This window comes from Lagopus muta, chromosome 18 (assembly GCF_023343835.1).
Source record: "Lagopus muta isolate bLagMut1 chromosome 18, bLagMut1 primary, whole genome shotgun sequence".
Lineage (NCBI taxonomy): Eukaryota > Metazoa > Chordata > Aves > Galliformes > Phasianidae > Lagopus > Lagopus muta.
The window spans coordinates 1876929-1896429 of NC_064450.1; the positions used below are offsets into that span (position 1 = coordinate 1876929).

General features: G+C 47.6%; 1 protein-coding gene across 3 annotated transcripts in view; it reads right to left on the minus strand.

The window, feature by feature from the left end:
* MYH10 (myosin heavy chain 10) overlaps positions 1-17694 on the minus strand; it is a 92753-nt gene extending 75059 nt beyond the window's left edge. The window contains exons 1-3 of one of the 3 annotated variants that reach the window (XM_048965325.1): positions 17605-17694; positions 15373-15750; positions 3515-3671 (exon numbers count right to left, since the gene is read on the minus strand). In XM_048965325.1, the coding sequence (XP_048821282.1) occupies positions 3515-3671; positions 15373-15717 (502 nt within the window). In that variant the 5' untranslated portion in view covers positions 15718-15750; positions 17605-17694. Of the gene's footprint in view, positions 1-3514; positions 3672-15372; positions 15751-17222; positions 17426-17604 lie in introns of those variants that run through there. The other 2 variants (XM_048965324.1, XM_048965326.1) reach the window with 2 other exon arrangements.
* Between the last annotated feature and the right edge of the window lie 1807 nt (positions 17695-19501).

The following is a 19501-nucleotide window of genomic DNA, read 5'->3' on the forward strand; positions in this document are numbered from 1 at the left end:
GCAAAGCTCGCCTCAAATCCTCAGCACATCACAGCTGCACCAGCACTGAACTGGCCAGCTGCAACACAGCCCTAAAAATGATTTTTCCACCTCCTTCTTTCTTGTGTGGAATTAGTGTAAGCTATCACATCTCTCTGCAGATTACTATTTGCTCTCAGAAATGAGAAACCAGGCTTTCTGAGCATATTCTGCTTCCCCTGCTCTTTCCCTTCCTTCCCCCTTTGTCCTCCTCGGTTAACAAATTCCAAAACGAATTCCAGCCCATTCTGCTTCCCACTGGAGGGCAAGATGAGAGCTGACCTGCGATGACAGCTCTCCCAAACAGGAAATTCTTCACAGGGATGAGTGCAGCAGCAGCTTTATGGCTGGCAGTTTGCAGCACTCCCCACATACAGCCTTTCTGTAAGAGTGCTGTGAAGTGCAACATGCAGTGCACATCATCAGCTTAACAAAATGGAGCACTTCAGCAGTGCCTAAGATGACGAGCACCTATTCAGACACATGCATCACTTCTGTTTCTGCTGATCAGAAAAACCCTCTGCTTTCACAACCTTTTTCTTTTTTTTGCTTAAGATAATATTAAGGCTCACACAACACATGAACCCTCAGCTCAGCAGAAGTGTGAAGCCGATCTCTCATCATCTGAGCTCTGAATGAATGGCATAAAAGGGCTGAACTACCGAGTAGCAGTTTACTTGCTGCCCTTTACTACCAGCACACAGGAACTGTGTTGTAAGAAATCTGGTTGTTTGGACACAGCTCAGGTCCAAGTATCCTGGTGATCAGCATAAACACATTTCACCAACACCTGGAAAATTAGTAGCTATGATTATGAGAAAAGTAAACATGATTACACTGCACAAAATACCACTGAGCGGGCCAGGAAAACACAGCCAACCCGCTTTCATTGGCCTAAATTAATGGTTAAGGTATTCTCTGAGGTTATGGTCATATTACCCAACGAAACAGCATTCCTATGGCTTCAATCTCAGTTTTGAATCCTAATAATTAAATTCCAGAAGCCAACTACTGGACACGGTAGTCATCTATATCAAAAGAAACTACAGTAGCACAACAATTATGTGCAGTAGTACTGGAATAACAACTCTCTACCCCCAGTTCACTCTCCCTTTGCCATCCTATCTACACCTCCCAAAGCAACTGCATGCACAAACTGGGATGGGAACTGCAGAAACAGTTTTACAGCCACATTAGCAACTGCTGAGAAAAAGCACTGTTGTCAGACTATGCTTAAATAAGGCTGTGTTAGTGGAGACCACTCATGACTTCACCTGAAGTGCTGCAATGAAGACAGCTAGCTCTTGGTTAGACCTAATCCTACTAGCCAAAAGCTTCCAGTACAGGTTTTCTGTTCCATAAGTTTATGACAAAGTCTAGAGCAAAATGTAAGGAATAATTAGATTAAGGAAACTGAACTGTATCAACTTCTCAGCTATGAAGAAAAACCTGTCCCTACCAAGTGACAGGCACATCCCACACTTGGTTTTGTACTGCAAACTGGCAACCAAAAAATAAGTTGAATATTGTTACCGACTCCTACTATTAAGGTAAGTACTAGTTGACACTCTGAAAGATTAGACAAACTGCAATTGTAACAGCTAAGGGTATTTGTAGGCTCAAACTGAGCTCCCTCAAGCACTGCTTTGCTCAGCAGGTCCCATCTAGAGGCCCTGCAACCAAAGCCCAGCACTGAGCAGCAGCAGAGCCGCCCCTCCCTTCCACTTATCCCACTTCACACAAATGCTCACCAGCCATTCTCATCACAGCCCATCGCTGCTTCGCAAGAATATGAGAAGCCAGGCAAATCACCAATACAAATAGCCATGCCTCATACTTCAGGCAAATATCTCCAGAGCTCTGTACTCCACCTTTCTCCTACAGCACAGCAATGTCTGCAAACAATTCACTGAGGGCACTACAAAAATCAGAAGCTGTGCTGCTTTCTCCCTTCCTCTGGAGGTCTCTTCTGATCTAACCCGATTAGGCAAGAACAATTTGCTAAAGTAAAATATTTGCCTACTGTACAACTGCCAATACCTATTCCTGAGCTCTTACTTATCCTTAGCAAAGGAACTGTGAAGGCAAACCACCAACAGAAAGTTCACTGCCTGATTGCAATCGCTTGCAAAAATAACCAGGGAACAATTCCATACAGGTGAAGGATACCAGAAACACATTGTTAACCTTGAAGAAATCATTCTGTAACACGTTGGTCCTGCTGCACAGCCCCCAGCTATTTTAATTCCAATCCACGCCCTCATTCTTTTAAGAGAGAAAAATTCACACTATCAAAATCACAAAGCAAGTAAGCACTGAAAAACACAGAGATGTATCAGTATGAAAAGAAAACAACTGTAACTAAACACAGACTGTCATATGAAAGCTTTTTCTTTAAACATAGTTTCCTAAATTCAGGACAAAATTTGTACATCCAGCAAGAAGTCCAGAGACACAAACTGGTACTGGGGAACAGATACACAGAGAGCATCTGAGCCTTGAGAACTACTGATGTTGACTTACACTGTATGTATGTATGCAACCCCAAAGTCTGCACTTGTCTTCCAAGTTAGGAAGACTGATCTGAGTTGTGAGAGGTTTGTGTTGTGCTGACAGGCTGTAGCTTCTCTTCCAGCCACACGTGCAGCAGAACACAGCACGTTTTCCAGGCCTCTCTCTGTCCTACATGCACTTCTCTAGATAGAGCAAGCTGGTGTTTCTGGATCAGTAAGGTATCCCCAGCGTAAGCCAGGAACCAGTGCAGACAGCACCATCCAACACTGTGTCAGTGCAGTTGTACAAGTTTGATGCTGTTGCTTCTTTCAACATACTTACCACAGTGGTGTTTATTTCAATGCATTTATCTGCCAGATGCTCATTTTCCAAAATTCCAAGTGCCCACCATTGTTGCTCACTTTGCTACAGATACAGCTCACGTGAGTTTGGTGGTAAAAAACAAACCTGGATCTTCAAGGTGAAGCACCTGGCTGTGTCTCACTGTCATTTCAGACCATTACTTCCAATGGCCGAGATGTCACCATTTTTAAAGGAGCACAGAAACAAGCCATTACACCTCAGCTTTCCCCTTTCATTGCACTCAATTCTCATTCTCATTCTCACTTCACTCAATGCCAGGGCACTTACAACTTTTGACATCAATCTTATCTCTTTTTCTTTTAGAAGGGAGTATTTCCATTACAACTTCCAGTGCCCCCAGCTGGCACAGCACACCTCCTATTGGCATCCATTTGCTTCTGAGCCGTAAGGCAGACAAACACACCAATGAGGGGTCAAGCTCCAAGTTACTTCTGGTCTAAAAGCTGAAGGTAAGAGAGCTTTTTTTTTTTTTTTTTGAGTACAAGAGGAAATAGAGATTGCATTAAGAACTACAACACAGCAGGAAAATACACTGCTAAACTTCCAAAACTCGGGAGCTTTAAGTGCATGGAAGAGTTGAGACTCGCTGAATGACTGTAAGACATGTTGACGCCCTTACCTTGCAGCATGCATCTGTAGGCAGACTCGGATATGGCATAAATGTGTGGTGGCATTTCGTGGCGCTTCTTCCCTCTGTACATCTCTATGATGTTCTCTGAGTAAATCGGGAGGTTCTTGTACGGGTTTATAACTACGCAGAACAGCCCTGAATAGGTCTTAAAAAAGAAAAAGAGGTTTCATTAATAAACACAGAATTGAATTAGAAACACGAGGAGCAAGACGTTTTTCACAGGCTATTTTGGATTTCTCTTAGAGCAAAATTAAGGTCCTTTCTGTTGGAGAACTTTAAGTACATGCTATCCTCAGACCGCTGGTTTATAGTTCTGTTAAAAAGCTCTTTAATTACCTGCATTAAAAGTCATTTAAAGATAATCAACATAAATAAACATTGAAGTGGAACATCTGATCTCCTTCCCACAGATATTTTAGTCTCTTTTCTACTTATAAAGTTAAAGAATTAAGGGCACCTTTTGATGTTCTACTCCTTCAGTAACACGCCTGCGAAAGTATTTTCATTTTTATACTTGGAAGAACTGCAATATTGATTTACCCTATAATCATCTGCTAAAAACTGTTAAATTAAAGGAAAAAAATCAAGAGCTTACAAAAGAGAACAGTGATTTTACCTATCACACAACACAGAGGAGAAAAGTAACTACTAGATATCTCCAGAGTTATTGCACTGACACAGAAATGTCCATTTCTGAGACACCACTTGTGGAAGACCAGAGTTTAAAGCAGCAAAGAGAGGACATCACATTCTTCACACAATCTTTAGCTGGGACTGGCAGCGGTTGGTAAGGACAGACAGCAGAGACTTTGTGCAACAGCAAACCCTATTATTTAGGCTAATGTATCATTATTCTATTATGTAACTTGGATAAGGAAAAAGCCTATTATTCCCAACCACTATTCTTGCTATCCTGCTGTTTTCCTATGATGCCATGTCTTCCTTCTGCAGAGGCCCAAAGCAATCTCCTCCTGGAGATGCTGCTCCTTCCATTCCCCCATCCTGGGCACAGGGCAGCAGGCACTGCAGACAGCGTTCTGTCACCTGCTTTTAGAGCTGATACTGAACAGAAATCATCAGAGCTGCCATCATATCAAAACATTCAAGTACAATTTTTACACTGCTCTTTGAAGTCACTTGTATTGAGGCATTTCTTTTTTACTGCTACTGAAATTGAGTGTACACTGCAAGCAATACACAAAGGCCCACATTTCCACATGAATTAAGTATCAAGATGACTTTGGAACAGTTCAACCTCTGCTCTACAGAAGTTATCACACGTAAGTGATATACATAAACATCAGCAGTTGCACATATCAATATACAGAGATGGAAAATAATCAGTCCTCCCTTTGCCAGCAGGAGGATATGCAAACATGGACTGGCTGCAAGGGCCTGAGTAACAAAGGCAAGGTAACAGAAAGACAACTTTGTGCACTGCCAGAAGAAAGCTCGTGTCATCTCCCTTAACTGAGGCATCCGAGGCATGAGAATGGCTCCCCCCCTTTCTAAACCCACACCTAGTGTTGTTTCCTTATGAAATGAAGATTACTGGAAAGATTTTCTTTTATACCAAGTTCTGAAAGCACATTTTAACACCATTAGCATCTTTAGTACCATGGGAATGTTAGCAAGAGAGAGCAGCTGTCTTCTGCCAGAGGCAACAAGCATCTCTGTGGGTCAGGAAGACTGCCTTGCCTTTACAGACTGTTAGAAGAGGGATAGCTATTGCTAGCCCTGACTTCACTGACAGCCACTGGGAGCCTACGTAGTATTAAGCAGACAACACAAGAATCTTACAGCATTTTTTACTTCAAAAACAATTTTTATTTGGAAGAGGAGGAACTTTATTCCTTCTGCACAAAGGATCCTGGAAGTACAGGCAGAAGGCCATCTCTGAGCCAGGGGCTATCAGTAAAGGAAAAGAACTTGGTGTTACATCAGATGTCCTGACTGGAAAGGAATCTCTGCTTTGTTCTGATATGCTGGATGATAAGAACTGCAGTGCCTTACCTAGCCAAATATCTTTGGGAATAACGTATGTATTTCTCAAGAAAGGAAACTGATGTTATCAGGTCAGTTGACCCAAGCACAAAAGAACAACTTATTATTAACTCAACATAAGGAAAGGGCCTTTGGTGAGAGTGCAGTCCCTCTCTGGCCTCCCTTCCAGCCCTACCACCACCCCTCCCACCAGCACTGCTGCCCTGGCAGTGACTTACGAGTGGGCATTGCCTCTTGGAGAACAAATTCCTACAAGAATTGGTTAGTAATAGAATGAGCTGCCTGACCAAATGCATCATGGCCACTAGTGAGATCATAATGGAGAGGGAAGGCAGGACGGTTATTTTAATAGCACGGTTCAGCTGACCAAGGAGCCAAATGAGGTCACCCACACTCATCTACAAGCAGTACCAATAGCACGAAGACATCAAAAGATCACCATAAATCTCTTTATCATTCCAGCATTCAAGCAATGATAGCAAGAAGCAAGGCACATATTTATCCACCCATCCTGCAACCACCAGCTTCAAGTCAGCAAGCAGCAGCTGTGCTGCATTTCCCTGCTATGGTCACTTTGGATGACGAAGACCAGCTCACTGCTGACTGCAGATGAGATCTGCTCATGAGAAAAGAATTCCTACAGCCAGGTCAGCTCCCAGCTCTGCCCCAGCACATCCTCTGATCACTGCAGCCACACGGACAGTTAATTAGGCATCATCCAGTGCAGCTCATTCATACAGGGTGGTTCTGGAACCCTTCACCCAGCTCCACCTGGGCCCTGCTCTGCTATCCAGCTCCACAGACCTGGGTTCACCTCTCTGGGATACACCTTACCAAGGATGCAGCTGTCTAACTAACGCCTTATAAAAACAAACTTAGCAAGTTTCTGAGCTCTACTGATGACACCTAACCTGGAAGCCTTTCCAGACCACCTCCCAGTGCAGTAATTGCAAGGATCACAGAATCTGGAACGACCCCAATAAGCAAGTGAACTATTCACCACTTTCACCAATGCTGAGGTTCATTCATTTGGAGGATAAATTTGTATCAGACCACTAAATCTCCACCATAAGAGAGCTCTTCCACACACAATACCACAAACCCAACCATCCTGCTGCCCTGCATACCTGTCACTCAGTTCACTCTCCTGCCCTTTCCCTGCAGAATTTGAAGTCACACTTCTTTCAGAACACCACAATGCTACAGAGATTCATTTATTTGAGGAAAGATGGCACCAAGGTCCCCCAAAGGAGAGATAACATGTAACCTGAAGGCAAGACAAATAGGTTGAGATTGTGACCTGCCAGAGGAAAATACATATACGTATTTACACCTGCCTTACAAATGGATGCCCTGCTCAATGATCAGCCCCAGGCAGCTGCTGCAGGTGCCCAAAGCTTTCAGACCCAGGCAGGGCTGAGTGATGCCCTGAGCCTCCTCTGCTTCCCAGGGCCCAAACTCTGCCAGGAGACCAGAATGAGAATTGAGCACTGCAGAGCTACAGCAACTGTCCTGGATGAGGAAGCAGACTTCAAGTTTCAGCTTACAGGGTTAGGTCTGTATATTGAAAAACTGAAGTATAGATGCTTACTCACCTTAGGACTGTGTGATCAGCTGCAAACTAAGCCAGCTGCTTGAAACACATTTCTGCTTTGCACAGGAACAGGATATAGACAATATCAAGCAACAGCAATGCTGCCTGCTGGAATGCATGCTCTCCAGGCAAGGCTCCAGAGACAAACAGTAAAGCAGAGCTCTGACAGTGCTGTATACAAACTCTCCTTCAGGACACTAATTGTGGCGTTTGAATATTTCCAGATGCTTACAAGCTTTAATCCAGTAATATATCACTTAGTAATTTGGATTTTGGTATGCAGCCCCAGACTGCAGAGCTCAGCCTGCTTGCAGAGGCCTATCTGAAAGCTACGGTATATTCCTAGCAGTAAGCAACCTGAGAAAGAGACAGACATACGTATCTGTCAGACACTGTGCATCATCACTTGTCTCTTGGAGAGCAGCTTACCAGTGCCACACAGGTAACAGAAGATTTACCTCTCACTTTATCTGAACTCTTCAGACACAAAAGAAAGTTTCAACTTGCAGACTACAGGATCACTCCCACTGATTGGTACCAGTGCTTCAGAGCAGGAAAGGTTCCCCAGTGCTGTCTTTCCTTAAAAACACATCAAAACATCACTGTGTGTGTGTACCTTTACAATGGCAACAGTGCCCAAACCTTTGTACAGCTCCCTAGCTTAACAGTCCAGCCTTGCAGTTCTTCTGTCAAGGAAAATGCTGTTATGATGGCTAGGTTGGTGCCTCCTGCTGCAACACCAGAAAAAGGCCTCTGTAAAGAGTGGTTTCAGAGCACATCAGCAAGATGCAGGTCAGTTCTCTAAAGGGAGAAATGGAACAGTTTGCCTTGCTGCAGGACCCAGGCTCAATGTTTATCTGCAGCTCCTCAAATGCAGTAAGTGATAGATATAGTCCACTACTACATCAATAATTAAGCTGAAATAAGCTTCTAGGCATCCCCTACCATTAATTGCAGTGTAACCCACTAATGTCTTGCCTAGAAAACAAGACCTGTATCCCATGTTTGCAAATGTAGGGCCCATCCTCTAGATAGGAAAGCCACAACACCACGTCATTGTCCCCTTGTCCAGTTTTACCTTCTTAGGTTGCACAGCTGCTGCCTTTCACTCTCCACACCTTACTTAAGCCTCCAAGCTGGGTGTGCTCTCACAGACAGCCTTCCTCCCCTACTCACTGAGGTAACCTGAAATTCACACTGTACAGAATGGGATGTAGTTCCTCAGCCCCTGAGAAGCCAGAAGCTGTAGCCTGGAGAGGAACACATCCTCCACCATGCGCAGCTGCAGCCCAGCCAGCATCTGGCACATCACCATCACCCCCAGCCCAAGCTCCCCAGTCAGAGCACTTGGCAGCCTGGCACCTGAATTAACCCAGATGTCTGCACAAACTCTAGCTAAAACAATTCAGTCCTACTGGCATCCAGCAAGCAGAGGTCAGAGACACCAGCAAGGGTGAAAGACACAGCGGGGCAGCAGGAGCCTCAGCCTGACAGAAGCTGGGCTGCACAGGGACAGCAGCCCTGGCCGCTACTCAAACAGCTGAAGGGCAAGATCTCCGTGGGGATGACAAAGGGAACACATATACAGCTATTAAAGCAAAAACACTGCCCAAACTGCAGAACAGCATTGTCTACAGATGTTCTCTGCAGCCGGCCCTGCAGACAGGGAGCTCAGTAGCACTACACTGTCACATTTACAGGCTTCAGACTGTTTAAAAAGAGAATAAACAATGTAATTTGGCAGCACAGGTTATGCCCCGCTCAGAGCTCCCCACTCAGACTGACAGCAGTGTCACTGAGCACAGTGCAAAAGCCCCAACCATGCCAAGCCTCACAGGGGAAAACATGATCCCAGCTCACAGCAGGGCAGTGCAGTATTAATATCCCCTAGCAGGCTCTGCAGGGCCGTACAGCAGCCCCCAGCCCACCTCAGGCTGCCTGCTGCAGGCACTGGGCTCAAAGGGCTCTGCTGGATGGAGCACTCAGCTGAAGAAAGGCACTGTGTTACCAGTCCATATCCAAACTACTGCATCACTGTGGGCTGCTATGCTACCACTGCTAAAGGAACCAGAGAATACATCAGACCTTGTATTCCTTCTTGCGTAGGGATGAGAGATTTTAGTACACCAAAAGTCTACTTGATCACGTTTGAGTCTTCCACAAACCTGAATTAATCTAAAAACAACTTGAGGTCAAAGCAGTCATCAGTTTGAACCCAAGCACTGCTGCCTGCTATCAAGTACCAGAGCCCACACAACTGGGTCATTTTCATGGGAAGACGAAGTGAAGGTACAGACTCGAGATTCCTGCAGGGTCTGTTGTTAGCAGTGTGTTACAAAGTGATCTGAAGTTCTCCCAACTGGACCAGCACAAAAATTGAAACAATTAGAATACAGCAGCTTATATAATTACACTGACTGCTCTAGGTTATGCTCTGGCCTCACAGGAGCAGTGGCGTAAGAAGAAACAGGTTACAGCTTGAGACCTGCTCCGCACAGCAGGCCCTGGAGCTGGGGACTGCAGCTCATTTGTCATTTTCTGCCCCCTCTTCTGCTAAATAAAATGGAAAGTATAGGAAAAAAAAAAATTGGGCTGCAGACCAATTATGGAGATAATACTTGTAATTCTAAGAAATATCTACCGAAGTGTTTGTAACCACAATAGTGAGCATGTTTTCTTTGCTGCTAGGAAAAAGCAGCATATGCAGAGAGCAGTAATTAGCAGGAAAGTTCCAGAAGCCCTTGGAGTTGCACAGCTTCCAACCCTTTTGGAAAAGTCTTTGCTAAAATGAAACTGAGTGGTGGGTGGTGAAAACGATCCATATTTTGAGTTCAAAAGACTTGAGAGTTGAACCTGAACCCTTCCTCCATGTGCCCCAGCATCCCTCTGTTCTTCCACAGGAACAGCAGAACCAGGCGAAGCCAAAACCAACACAATTTCTCAGACAGCTGCTCCAATCCTTGTGACCAAACGAGGTCAGGAAGCAGTTACTGCCAAGACTTATGGAATATCAGCAAGCCACATTAACTGCAGGCAACGACCCCTCCCTTCAGGAGAGCAAGGAACAGAGCAGAACACACGGGGCAATGGATTTTGAATATGGTTTTTATAAACCCTACAAGATACTGATGGTCAGCCTTAGCGACAGATCAACACCACCCACAGTTTAAACGGGCAGCTCCTTCATTCCATCCTGGTAGGCACAGGAATGGCAACCTTTGCACAAGGCAGATACTTCAGGGCCTGCAGTGTCTCCCCTCAGTTATTCAAACACCAGGACTTTCACAGAGCCCTCGAGCAGACACACACAGCTTTCTAGGAACTTCTCAGCTATTTGTCCACATGCATCAGTCAAATACAGCCCTGCAACTCAGATGTGACACTCAGCTCTCTTCTCTCCTGGAAAAGCAGACAGGTGTGTCAAACTCATGCAGGATCCACACCATTCATTTACTTAGAATCTTTTTGCTTTAACAAAATATGTGTTAGTGAGTTGGGCATGAAGCTCTCTTTTTCCCTTCTATTTTCCACCAAGGAACTACGAGACAAAAGCAGAGCTTCATATTGCTGGGAAGTTCCATGCAGTCCTACCTCAGCAGCACAGCCATCAGCTTGTTCTTCCCAATTCCTGCCCAAGCTGCAGTACTGCAGACATCTTACCTTCCACCCAGCAGAACGGAGGTATTTACACTCCTGATCTCTGCAGTCAGTTGCATTTCTATTTACTAAAACACTTCAGAGCAACTTAAATATTCAAGATATTACAAGAACCGAATCCAGACTGCTGCCCACCAAAGCACTGAAACACTTCAAGTGACCAGGAACAGTCCTGAGCTCTGCTCTGCAGTCCTTGAAGTGATGTAGCATACCACAAAATTCAATTCGGAGCTCAAGAAAAAATAAGATCTTACTCTGAAATGGAAGGACTCTCAGCAGTGTGATGATCAGTCACCTGCTGAAGCTCCCTTTTTTCAAAGCGCAGACAGAAGAAAATGGTAAAAAAAAGAAAAAAAACCACATATATATGCCAACAGTTCTCTTCTTCACATCAGCCATGAGTCAAATTGGATAGTAAGTTCTGCAGAAACCTCATTTTGAACACAGCTGACTATGTATAACCTATATATAATCTTTCTGAATTGTGATCTTTAATGCTTTGTTGAGAATGAAGCACACAAATGAAGATGGAGAAAATGCTTCCTCCTACACTAGAAACTCCTCTGGAGCATTATTTGCAGCTCCCCAGCAAAGCAGCTCTGTATTTTCCCCTCCATATTATCACGTGCAGCATCTCTTTCCCCTGCATTTTGCTTCCAGACCAAATTCTGCCTTCTTGGTGATCTCCCCTGGCAGCCCCATCGCTCCCCACCAGGACATCCATTTCAAATATCTCCTTTGTCCAGGGGACACAACAGAAGGTGACAGCTACAGCTCTGACAGCCAAAGCCACAGCTTCAGCCCCTGCTCTGAAGCAGCAAACTGACACCACAGCTGTCTGAGTCACGAGTGGCACAGCTCCCGGCTCCCCAGCTCACAGCACAGCAGGTCAGTAGGCAAAGAATGAATTCCTACATTCAAACACCATGCTGGACGGTGGGGAGGTCAGAAGCTGGCTCAGAGGGAACCCAGAACCTCATGAAGTAACAAGGCAAACAGCCTGCAGTTGGCCACAAAGGTCTGCAGAACTCTGCAGTGTGCAGAGCTGATAGACCCTTACAAGTGATTCTTCCCAGTGGATGCCTCTATTTTGCCATTTGATTTAAAGATCCCCCTCAGCCTGCCCTCTGAAATCATGTCTACCTGATGTGACTTAAACAGAAACGCTGATCTACAGCTGGTAGCCACAACTCTTTGCAAGACCTGCATATAGAACACTACTGCAAACATCAAGATGTCCCCTCACTCAAGCCAAAAACCCAAAGCTCATGCCCAAAGGCAAACTCCTCCCTTACAGCAGCATCCCCAGAAGGCACTGAGAAAGCAGTTCATCAGGCACAAGGACACAAAGAACTGGCACACAACCAGTCTGAGCAAAGTCCTATTGATCCAAACCTTCCCAACAACCTCTCAGCCCTTGTGGATCCCCCTGGCTACACTCACAACCAACTGCCTCCAGTTCTTGATCTACAGCAAGGAAAGAGGCTACTAATTACAGACTGAGGCTAGGGTTAAGGCCGGCCATTCCAGAGCAGAGTATGCAGTCTAGAGTATCAGAGATCCACATGACATATCCCTACCAGAAGGAATGTGGATATACCTAGGGAAGCATAAGGTCTGGATTTTCACCATAAAAATCAGCATGAGCACAGATCATCTGTGGAACTCGAGGCTGTGTGGGATCATGCTTAACTGTCAGTGGGTCAAGGAGAAAAGTCCATGTACAAGAAGCCATAATGACAGGTTTGCCCCATTTCTGGTGTGAATATAGTATGCTTCAGAATAAACTGCAAAAATAATACATTTTCACCAGGAAAGATATCTTAATGTTCTTCAGCTACACTGAAAATAAGCCTTATGGCAAGGAGCAGAACAGGTGATGTTCAAGATGGAGGAGGAAATGAAATCATTTTGTCTCCTCCTTGACTGGGCTCACCACAGTTCACACTCCAACCACTCTTCCCAGCAGATCCCATGCAAACCCTGCTACTTTTTGTCTTCTGTGTCATCATGAAGAGAGCAGCAATAAAGACAGGACCAAGAACAGACAACACACTCTCACACACCACCAGTCTCCAGTTCTCCACTCATGCTCACCACTCGCACAGTGATACAGCACACAAGATCATGCCACTGGACAGATACCAGAGATGCTACAGGTTGCAGAACTGCCCACCATCCCTCCTTAAATGCTGCATGGAACTCTTCTCAATGCTCAGCTCGTGCAACTCGGCACCTGCTGGATGTAGTCACCTCTCCCTGCTCCTCCACTAGTTTCATTCTGCAGAGGTAAATGATAGATTACTAGACTCGTCAGTCAGATTTAACAGCTTGTTTCCTTTCCAGGGATTGAAAGGAAAGGACTCTACTCCAGTGGACAGTCTCACCTACTTCCTAGAAAGGCAACTCTGTATGCTACTGGTTAGCAATTAATAGAAAGCACATCAGATTCATCGTTGCTATCTCAGCTGCTCAAGGTCAGCACTAAAATGAACATCAGCTTGGTTATTATCAAAGCACCTGGGAATCCAGACATGCCTCAATCCAATTCCTGCCAAGGTCAGTTTCCTATAATTCACTTCATCAGCTCTTAACTCTGGCTTTTCATGCCAGATGCACATCAGCAGGTTACCAGGCAATAGCAACGGCTCCTGGGTGTGCAGTCAGCAGCAGCAGCAATGCGGGTACAAGGCTGAGGAAACGGGGATCCTTGAGAGAGAGCAGAACTGCACTAAAAATCCCACCAGCTCAAGCTGCTGTTGAAATTCTTGTGGCCTATTCTCTGCCAATGTTCAGCCTCCAATTGTGGCTCCCCCCCCTCCACAAAGTGAGCAGAGTTTTAACTTCAAATAAGCAATTACTCCGGGTGCACAGACACACACTATTCTTGGTAAAAGCAGCATCCTCCAGCAATGTTGCTGTGGCTCAGACCTCCAGTTAAGGCCAACAAATCCATTAGCTTCTTGATCTCAACCAACTTCCAGCTCGGGGGCGGGGAGGTCACCACTAACATACGGATGCAGTAATCCTCCTATGTGACAGCAGTCCCTCAGTGCCAAGGAACCAAGTTGCAGAGCCTGCGCCTCCACAGCTCGAGCATGAAAACAGAAAGCACCATTTGGGGAAGCAGGAGAGGGTTAGAAATAGGTGAGCTAACTGTAAGCTACCACAAACTCCTGTGTATGACAAGAGCAAGACAGAGGGCTTTTTGGTTTGTCATTCATCCAAAGTAACACAGCAGCACATTTGCCTGTATGAAGAGTGAGAGGTTCTCAGCGCCAGCCTCCAGAAAGATCTGTGGTTACATCTGATGTATGGAGCCCCTAAATATCCAAGCAAGCACCAGTATAAGGCCTACACCTTTCAGCTCTCATTATAAAGGAATACTGGTAGAGAGGAGGTAATGACTTCCATAACTAGTACTACGACTGATACACACATAGAATATTTGACTTATCAACTTGTTTACTTTTAATTCTCAATCCAGTCCTTACTAATTATCCATTTAGTTTACTTTTAAGCTTAGAGGAAGCATTCCAGAAGCATGTTTTGCTGAGCTCAGTCTCTTGGTGGAAGCCTCGGAATGGCAAAAAGCAAAAACACACACAGAAGTGAACACAGAAGTACGAGGAGATCTATTAAATCCAAGCATTACCAAGGGTCCTCTGATGCCTAGGCAGACAGGAGAAATGAGCCAACTAACTAGCAGAACTACATAAAAATGGATTTAAGCTTTAGAACAAGCATTTATTAAAGTGAGCCAAGTGTTTAAGCAGATGTTCCAGTCACTTGAGATAGAAGGGCTGCTCGTCGAGCCCAAGTATCACCAAAAGCTATGAGCCACTGTGCAGTCAGCCCAAGAGACAAGGAGCTCCTCTGAGCTGCACGCCACAGACAGCACTCAGTGCTGTTCAAGGAGGAAATGCCCCAATGCCTTTGTGACTCCTGACTCAAAAGAAAGATGGCAATAAACCACATCTTTCAATTAGTGCTTCGAAACCGCTGAAAAAAGAAAGCTTTATCTTATTGATTTTAAGCACTTGAACACATTCTTTCCTGGCCCACTGAGTTGACATTAGACATTCTGCATTCCTAGCACTTCCCAGCTTTTAATTCACGTCTTATTACCATTTTTAATAGACTGCAAGTTAAAACAAGATACTTGTTTATTCATACGAGCAATTAAAGAGCAGTTATTCAGCAAAGTTAGGTTTTGTAATCTCTCAGTTCAAACAAGCCATTTGATACCATTCACTGTATCAGTTAAGCATGTCTGAGGCAAGTGCTCTAATGAGCCACATGAGCTAAGCACCCAGAGCTGCCATTTAGCATTCTATTTTTGAAAGATGCTTGCAGAATTATTTCCATAGGAGAAATTTTTATTATTTGTTTTATGACAACAGAGCTCCTAACCTGCACGCAGCATGGAAAAAGACACAGGGCTAATCTCAATGCAAAGGACACAAAGCATTTACGTTATCAAAACCAAAGCCAAGACCCACTTCCTCCATTTCAAATAAGCAAAGGAATGGCAATCAGATAAACTTCAGCTGAACGAGCAACCGTAATGAACCCAGTAATTAGTACTTACATAGATGAGCCCAGAGTAATACCGGTCCTTTAAATTATGCAGTACAGAGGCTTCATTTAAACAGGTTAATTCTGCCATGTCTTCCACCTTTGAGAACTTGGGGGGATTCATCTTCTGAATGTCATCTTTATTGACTAACGCTTTCTTTCCGTTCTCTGCCAGTTCAACCAACACTTCGTCCCCCTTTTCCTCCTTGATGCTGGCTGCCTCAAAGCCATGGCGCTCTGAAGGAATCCACACCAACTTCTTGGCAGTCCAATCAGCCTGGGTGGCAGGGTTGTAGATGACAGCCCTGTCCACAAAGAGGTATCTCTCGGGATCTTCCTGCCCAGATCTCTGTGCCATTGTGGGAAGGGAAGGTGTCCTCTATCAGTTACCCTGTGCATTACAAAGGAGAGAAGCAAGAAGCACGTTACACGTTGCACTCTTACCCACAAACGGAGCCATGACACCAATTAAATGGTCTGCCACCAACGTCTGCATCTTCCCACGGGTGATGGCATAGTGTGAAGGCTTTCCATAGCATGAAACTGCCATACAACTGGAAGCCCCTCTCAGCAGTGGCCCTCTGAATAATTAAATCACTGTCCAGAAGTCAGTGATCTTTCACATGTCATCCCAGACCCGCTACAGAAAAAGCAGCACAAACCAAGTCCAGTTGTACACCAGAGAGACACTGCAGCAATGGCAGGAACCATAAGAACAACATGCACCTATACTTATTTGGTGGTTAAAAAAAAAGGAGAGGTGATTCTAACATAAGCTTACCAGGAAGCTCAACTTCTACTGAATAACAAATATGATACATAAATAACATTCAACACACAGCTAACTACAGTAAAGAGCAGAATGAGTGACACCAGGCCGTTTACTTTAACAAAGAGTTGACTTTCAACTACAAACAAGAACTTCAGAAGCTCCAACAAGCCTTCAAGCTCATCGTCATCCTAAAGCTCCAAGACTTTGCACTTTCACAGCCCGCTTCTGTTGCCAACTGTGAACAAATGACGTGACCACATTAAGAATAAGGAATGCCTGCCTCTCGAGTTTACCTCGAGGCACAAGGCAGCGAGTTCAGTACTGATGTTGGATTTTCCAGCAGCTTCACAGATGAAGGTGAATGAAAAACTGCTGATGGGAGCTTCTGCACGCCCGTTTTATCTAAGTGCATCTATTTAGGAGGGAGGGCACGGCACCCTCACTCAGCAACACCGCTACATCCAGGGCTCATGGGCTCTGCAGTCCTATCTGCAGCTGCCCAAAAGAGCATCAAGGTCAAGGCAGACACCTCGCACAGATCTGCCTGACCGTTCCCTCTCTCGCTACAGATGCTGAATACTACCGGAGCACACCGCGAGCCGTGAAAGCAGGGAAGGTTTTGCAAACCACATTCGTCACCGCAGCACGGCACGGCAGCTCCGCAACGCGCCCAAGGCGCACGAAGCACAACGTCTGTGGTCCGCGCAAGGCGAGGAGGATCGTGAGGTCGGCTAAGCTCAACGCAAGGCACGGAACCCGCGGTGCGGGAGCAGAGCGCTCGCTACAGACCGTCTAATTCAAACCTAGAGGCGATGACTCAACATTTAAAGCATTCCAGAAAAGAGAAGGGAAAACGCCGACAGGACCCGGTGCGGAATAACCGCCGCTTTCAGCCAGGAAAAAGCAGCGATCAGCCAAAGGAGGACGGGAGCCGACGGGAGCCGCAGCGCCGGGCCTCGGGGACGCGCGGGGCCGAAAGAAGCGCGGCCCAGCGCCCACCGCCCCGCAGCGCCGCTCCCATCCCCGCGGCGCACAACAAAGGCCGCCCCGCTTCGCCCCGCGCCGCGAACGACGGCATTTACATGGAATACCCAAATGAGAGCGGTTCCCACGCAGGGATCCGGCGCTGCCGACGGCAGGAGAGAAAAAAGATAAAATAAAACCAAAAAACCCGAAGGAACCGAGAGAAGCGCTCCGGCCTCGAACAAAAGGGCGCGGGGCCGGGCCGCTCCGGGACCCCTCCGCAGCACAAAGGGCGGCGTTGCCCGGCCCGGCCCCGCGCGGCGGCGGAGCGGCAGAAAATGGCCACCTCCCCTCGGCGCGGCGCGGGCGGCCCGCGCGGCACAAGGGGTCTTTGTGTGCCGGACCCGCGCCTCGGCGCCGCCCCCGCCGCCCCGAACCCGGCCGCCGGCCCCCCTTCCCTCGGCCGCCCCCCGGGATCGGGAGATGCCCCGGCCGGGCCCTCCGCCCCACCTGTGCAGCGCCGCTCACCGCCGCGCCCCGCAGCTCGCGCCGCCCGCCGGCTCTCAGCACCGCGCCGCTCCGCCCCCCGCCCGCCGCGCGCCTTTAGCGCCACACCGAGCCCTCCGCCCCCCTCTCGCCGCCGCCGCGAGCCCCGCCCCCGCCGCGGCTGCACGCCGCGCGCCCATTGGTTCCCTCGCGTGTCCGTCCGCCGCCGCTCGCTCGCCCATTGGCCCGCCATGCGGCCGCTCCGCGGCCACGGCCATAGCAACCTCCGCACGCTACCCTCCAAACCCCGCCTCTTCGCCCCGCCCCGCCCCGCGGCTCTCATTGGCCGCTCGGCTCCAAACTCTCCTCTCACTGGGCGCTCGCCACGCCCGTCGCGGCGGGCCTCGCCCCGCGCTGCAGCACGCCCGGCGGGGGGCGCGGCGCGCTCACGGCGCTGCAGCGGGCGGTGCGCGCGGTGCCGCAGCGCGGGGCGGGCGCGCGCCTCCCCCTCAGGAGGGCCCGGGCCCGGCGGGCGGCGACTCCGCGGACGGCAGCGCTGGAGGTGCGGGGGTCCCTCCTGTCTCACAGAGAAATGAGGGCGTTGACCCGCTGCGGCAGCCCAGGGCTCTCCCGGCAGAGCCCGGTGCTCCCGAAGCGGCACAGCGCTGTGGCTCCGTGCCGGGTTTGGGGTCACGGCTCTGTGGGCTCCCATCCCTTCCTCGCTCGGCTCCCACAGAGCGGCGGTGATGGGTGGAAGCACGCAGCGCACACGCGTCCTGCTGCTGCGCTCACAGAACTTCCATTTTTAGGCATGTGGCGTCTTTTAAAAGGAAAAAAAATAGAAGCATCTTGGAGAAAACTCTGCCCTATGGCATGCTGCGTGATGACTTGTCTTTCAGAAAGTGATTTCTGTGGAAAACCTTTGGGGATCCCACAGATGTGTCGTAGTGCATGTCAGGGACGTAGCACGGAGTTCTTGTTCTTATCACACCGTTATTGATATGCAGACTGGTGTTTGGAGGCACTCCCCACACCCACCGCGTGTCTTTAACACACAGAGACACTGTTGTCTTCTCCACAAGTCTGGAAAGGGCAGGTAGAAAGCATTTTCCATCTCACAAACCCAGAATGATTTGAGTTGGGAGGGACCTCGCAGCCTCCGTGGGCTGTTTGCCCCCCAGCTCAGGGCCCAGCCGCAGCTCTGAACGGCTTGGGTTGGAAGGGACCTCAAGGACCACGAATCTCCAACCCCTGCCACAGGGGTTCCACATTTAATACCAGACCGTGCAGGTGGGAGAGCAAACTTCTGCAAGGCTGATGGCTGCTCCCTGCAGGGCCCTGTGTCCCCTTCCTTGCCCTGCTTTCTGGCTGCGGCAGCGTTTGGGCGCATCTCCAGGGCTCGCAGCCTGGCTCCAGGCTCCCTCAGGGACCCCCAGCCTTGCTAAGCAGGACAGCTCAGCACCTTTCTGGGTCAAACTGTCCTTGGTAACTTCAAGCACTGAACAATACCGAGCCAAAATTAAATATTTAAATGCAGGATTTGTGTATGCGTGGATGTGATCTGTGCTTGGTGGCGACAAGGGACATGGGAATAAAATCCATGTGAATTTGGTTTCTAATTTGAATCCTGGCTTGCTGTAACTCCGGGCAGATGCAGTTTCTTTCCATCCCTTCAGTGTCCACGCAATAAGGAGGTTTCGTTCTCACCTCGGCCATCTCAGTGGTGAGATCACATCGTGCTTGATGTGTTTTGACACCTTCAGAAAGAAGGCGTGAGGAAAAGGCAGAAATGCTGGCGTAAAATCTGGCAGCTTTGTTACATAGGTTCAAAACCCAGACAAGTGCTTTTGTAGGAATAAAATAAAAGTTATTCTACAATAGAACGACTTTGTAGTAAACATGTACATGGCAGGAGCTTGAA